The 3,995-nt window shown below is 47.3% G+C and overlaps 1 protein-coding gene across 1 annotated transcript in view; it reads left to right on the forward strand.

Moving 5' to 3' along the window:
- Positions 1 to 3: 3 nt before the first annotated feature.
- The window catches only part of CAV2 (caveolin 2), a gene marked incomplete at its 5' end in the record, with an annotated part of 8,832 nt that continues 4,840 nt past the window's right edge, over positions 4 to 3,995 (forward strand). The window contains one exon of the mRNA XM_025204158.1: positions 4 to 314. Coding sequence (XP_025059943.1) covers positions 4 to 314 — 311 coding nt within the window. The remainder of the gene's footprint in view (positions 315 to 3,995) is intronic.

A 3,995-nucleotide genomic window follows, 5' to 3' on the forward strand; every position in this document is an offset into this window, starting at 1 on the left:
CGCGCCGCCGCCGCCGGTGCCCGGGAAACCGGGGCGGAGCGGGGCCGGGGGCTGCAGTCGGGCCGGGCCGGGCTCCCCCCGCGGTCTGCAGAGGAGGGCTCAGGGCTGTGGTGTCTGCCCTTGCAGCTGGGCTTCCAGGACGTGATCGCCGAGCCGGCGTCCGCCCACTCGTGTGACAGAGTGTGGATCTGCAGCCACGCGCTCTTCGAGATCAGCAAGTACCTGGTCTACAAGCTGCTGACCCTGCTCTTGGCCATCCCGCTGGCTCTGGTGGCAGGCGTCGTCTTCGCCCTGCTTAGCTGCCTGCACATCTGGTGAGTAGATGGCCTGCAGCCTTTGTGAGACAGAGGAAAGGAGAACCCCCTGCCTGGAGAAGTTGGGGGTTAGGTTTGTCAGCAGTTGTCCTCAGGGGGCCTAGCAAACTTAGGCCACTTTAACTGTGTGCAGAGGTTATATATAAAGAGATGGAAATATCACACTGCCCTGGTCCCTCGGCTTTACCTGTGGCAGCTTAACGTCTGTGCTGTGTCAGGAAACACCATGTATCTGGGTCTGTGAAGGCAGTTTTCCTTAAGATCCTGGGGAATAACTGTTTTTCTGGCATGGTTTAGTACCCGCTGAGGTGTTGGGGCTTAAAGCCCACCATATGGAAATGGGAGGCTCCTCCTTAGCTTGCTCCTGTGGCCATATGGCTGAGGGCAGGCAAAACTTGGGGGCATCCGAACCCCAAGCCTCTGGGCTTGGGCCTACACGTAGGATGCCCACCAAAAGACATTGGAAATATCTGAAGCGCCAGGTCAGGGTGGAGGATGTTTGCCAGTTGCAGAGCCACTTATGGTTCTGGACTGACTCATGGATGTGGACTTGATTTGGCTTGGAGCACGAAAAATTTCTTTAAAAATAAAAAATGTTTGTGCTGTCAGGGCTGACAGTAGTCTTACACAGAGGTGATGGTTTGGATAGGGGGTTGGAGTACACCAGCATTTCTCAACCCATGGGTCGCAACCCAAAAGTGGGTCACAAGAATATATGAAAGGGTCATGAACAAACTTTAAAAATGGATTCTCCTTTACAGGAAAAAAACGTGGGAAACTCTGGCTTTTCCTTTGCAGGTTGGCAGAGCTTCAGCCTTGCAAAGAGCTGCTTGGCCCCCCCCTGCCCCACATTGGGGGCTTGGGCCTGGGGGCAGGGAGCAGCAGGTGAGGAGTGAGGGGCAGTGGGTCGGGACTGGCCATTGATGTTTACAGATGGGTCCCGGTACAGAAAAGGTTGAGAACCGCTGGACTAGGTGACCTCTTACAGTCCCTTCGAGCCCTACTTTACGTTTCTGTGACTCTTGGTTCCCCTGTGAAACACTTCTCTTAGCCATTGTCTGTTCAGACTGTAAGCTCCTGGGGGCAGGGACTGTCTCTTGCTTTGTGTTTATGCAGTGCCTTCCACCTCTAACTTGCCTGGGAGTTCTAGATGGGACTGAGATAGAAGTAATAGCAGTTACTTAGTTTAGCAAGGGTGTGGCAGAAGTATTATGCCAGTTTGGCAAGAGGATCATGATTCCTTCCTTCCCATCTCAAATTTTTTCATCTACTTGATACCCCTGTCATACCCTCCTTCTTTTCCATGATAGCAAAGCTGAAAAAATAACTGGGATTCAGTGCTATTAACATGAAAACTGTCACTGTCACATTTGACTGTGCTGCATGGTCATGGCTTTGTGCAACAGAATGCAGTGTACCCACAGGTACCTCCCAGCAAAGGAAACCCCACTGAGTTTAGGAGGCCTGATCCTGGCCTTGTGCCAGATTGACAGACAGGCACAGTAGCTGTAGAAAGTCACAACTCATTCAGCTCATGATTTAAGTTACATTTGTGGCAACAGTGAAGTGAAGCTTGAGAAACAAAAGGCAGCTGGTTGGATGGAACTGAAGAAAAAATGAAATAGAAAAAAGGAAAGCTTGAGATTCCAGCTGGCCTTCAAGGTAGGTAAAATGAATGAGATGACCGACCAGGTGCCCGGGACTGTACCTACAAAGCAAGATTTTTTCTTTGCATGTCATTTTCAGGTGTGCTTTTAGTAACTGTGGAATGGCAGAGGATACAGATTACGTAGAACAGGGCTTTCCAGCTGGCTGTATCCGGCCCACGAAGGGTTGAAGTGTGACCTGCAGGCTCCCTTCAGGCTGCCCCTCCTGCTATTGCTCCTGTTGCTGAGTCTCTAGGGCAGGACAGTGCAACATGGGAGGAGGGGGACCAGTAATCTGGCTGCCTACAGCATGGAGGGCACAGGCTTGAGCAGTGGGGGTGTGGAGGGAGGGGAGGGGAGCTCCCCCTTATAATGGCAGCAGTGGGTGGGGCTCGCATTACAGTGATGGTGGCAGCACCAGGGAGTTTGTATTGCTCGTGTGGCAAGGGGGCTTCACATGTGGCCCCTCCAGTATGCAGCCTGCATGGTACGCGTCCCAGGGTCCACTATTAATGCAACATGCAGTCCCCAGCTGCTCTGAAGTTGGACAGCCTGCAGTTGGAATAATATTTCATGAACCCCCTAACTCAGTGTGCAGTGGTGAAGGATGGTTAGAGGCAGTGAAATGGATGGTTGGATGGAATGTTTTTTATTTTTAACCATATTCTGCTGTTTGCAAATATACGTTTTCAAAAGTGCCATGGTAATTCAGGTTCAAGCAGCTGCATCACAAGCTATTTGCAACTTTGGGCAGTTGACGTTTAAGCATTTTGTGAGTAAAATATACAGAATATCTGAAGATGCTGTAGTCTACCATACTGAGTTTCAGTTCATGAACCCTGTTCTAGGTTTCTGCGCCACAGAAGGGCCTTTTCTCTAGATTCCGTTGGCTGGAAGTCTGTACATTCATTTTACTAAATCAGACCTCTGAAGGTCTGTTACAAAATCAAATTCTACTTCTCTAATTAGTTCCCATTAACTTTACCAGAATCTGTGAGTTCATGATGTTTAACCCTAGGCATTCAATCTAAAATATGGGTATTAATATCTTGCTTTAATCTCATTATTTTCCCTGCCAAAAATATTAGCAATATAATGGGGTTCTACATTCTGATCTTCCTTTGTTCCTGGGATGATGTGAAAGAACACTGACCTTTGTGGCTGTGTCTGTAGCCTTGGCCCATCCATTGTTGAGAACCAAGGCCAGAGAAATCCATTCTTCCTGCAGGAACTCGAGCCCAAAGTTAGTGTAACTTGAGCTTACATGTGGGTCTCACTGTCCACAAATATTCTTGGAAGTCTGGATTTGAATACAACTGAACTGCTCAGGATGTGGCTTTCAGGACTCCAGAGCTACTATCAAGTGGAAGCATATACATGAAAATGATCACAGGAGATTTTACTACACCTTCAACTCTCTTATGAAATATGAACTTTTGTTTCTACCCAGAAGAACTTTTATGATCTTTTCTCCTATGCCTGAAGAAGGGTGTTTGTGCCCAAAAGCTTGCAGTTAAAGAATTATTTTTCCAAAAATCTAGTTGGTCTAATAAAAGACATCATCTCTACCCCGAGTCCTGAATGCTTTTTATAAAGCACTTGCATGCATGCATGCATGCATGCATACTGTAACAACTACAGTACCATAGAAAAAATTAATGCAGACCTCACATGGTGTTCCTGCTGCACCTAAAACTCCCCCTAATTTCACTGGCAATTACTATCTGACACCAGTAATTAAAAGAATTCTAAAGAAATGAGCAGCATTTCATACAACATTTGATCATAAGGAACAGAAAGAAAAATAAGAAAAAAGCAATAGTATGCATTTCAACTTCATTTTTTCCTAGAAAAAAGTAACTTAATCTGGAGCCTCTCTTATTGCCTGCATTAAATTGGTCTCCATAGTTACACTATCTGGTGACAAGCAGACACTGTGCCAGTGCCAGCCAACAGTTTAGTGACCTGAGCACAAACGTGTTAGAACAAGGTTTTTGCTCTTGAATTGTTTTTCTGCTCTTGGTATTTCTTTCCC

Source organism: Alligator sinensis, unplaced genomic scaffold (assembly GCF_000455745.1).
Source record: "Alligator sinensis unplaced genomic scaffold, ASM45574v1 scaffold65_2, whole genome shotgun sequence".
Taxonomy (NCBI): domain Eukaryota; kingdom Metazoa; phylum Chordata; order Crocodylia; family Alligatoridae; genus Alligator; species Alligator sinensis.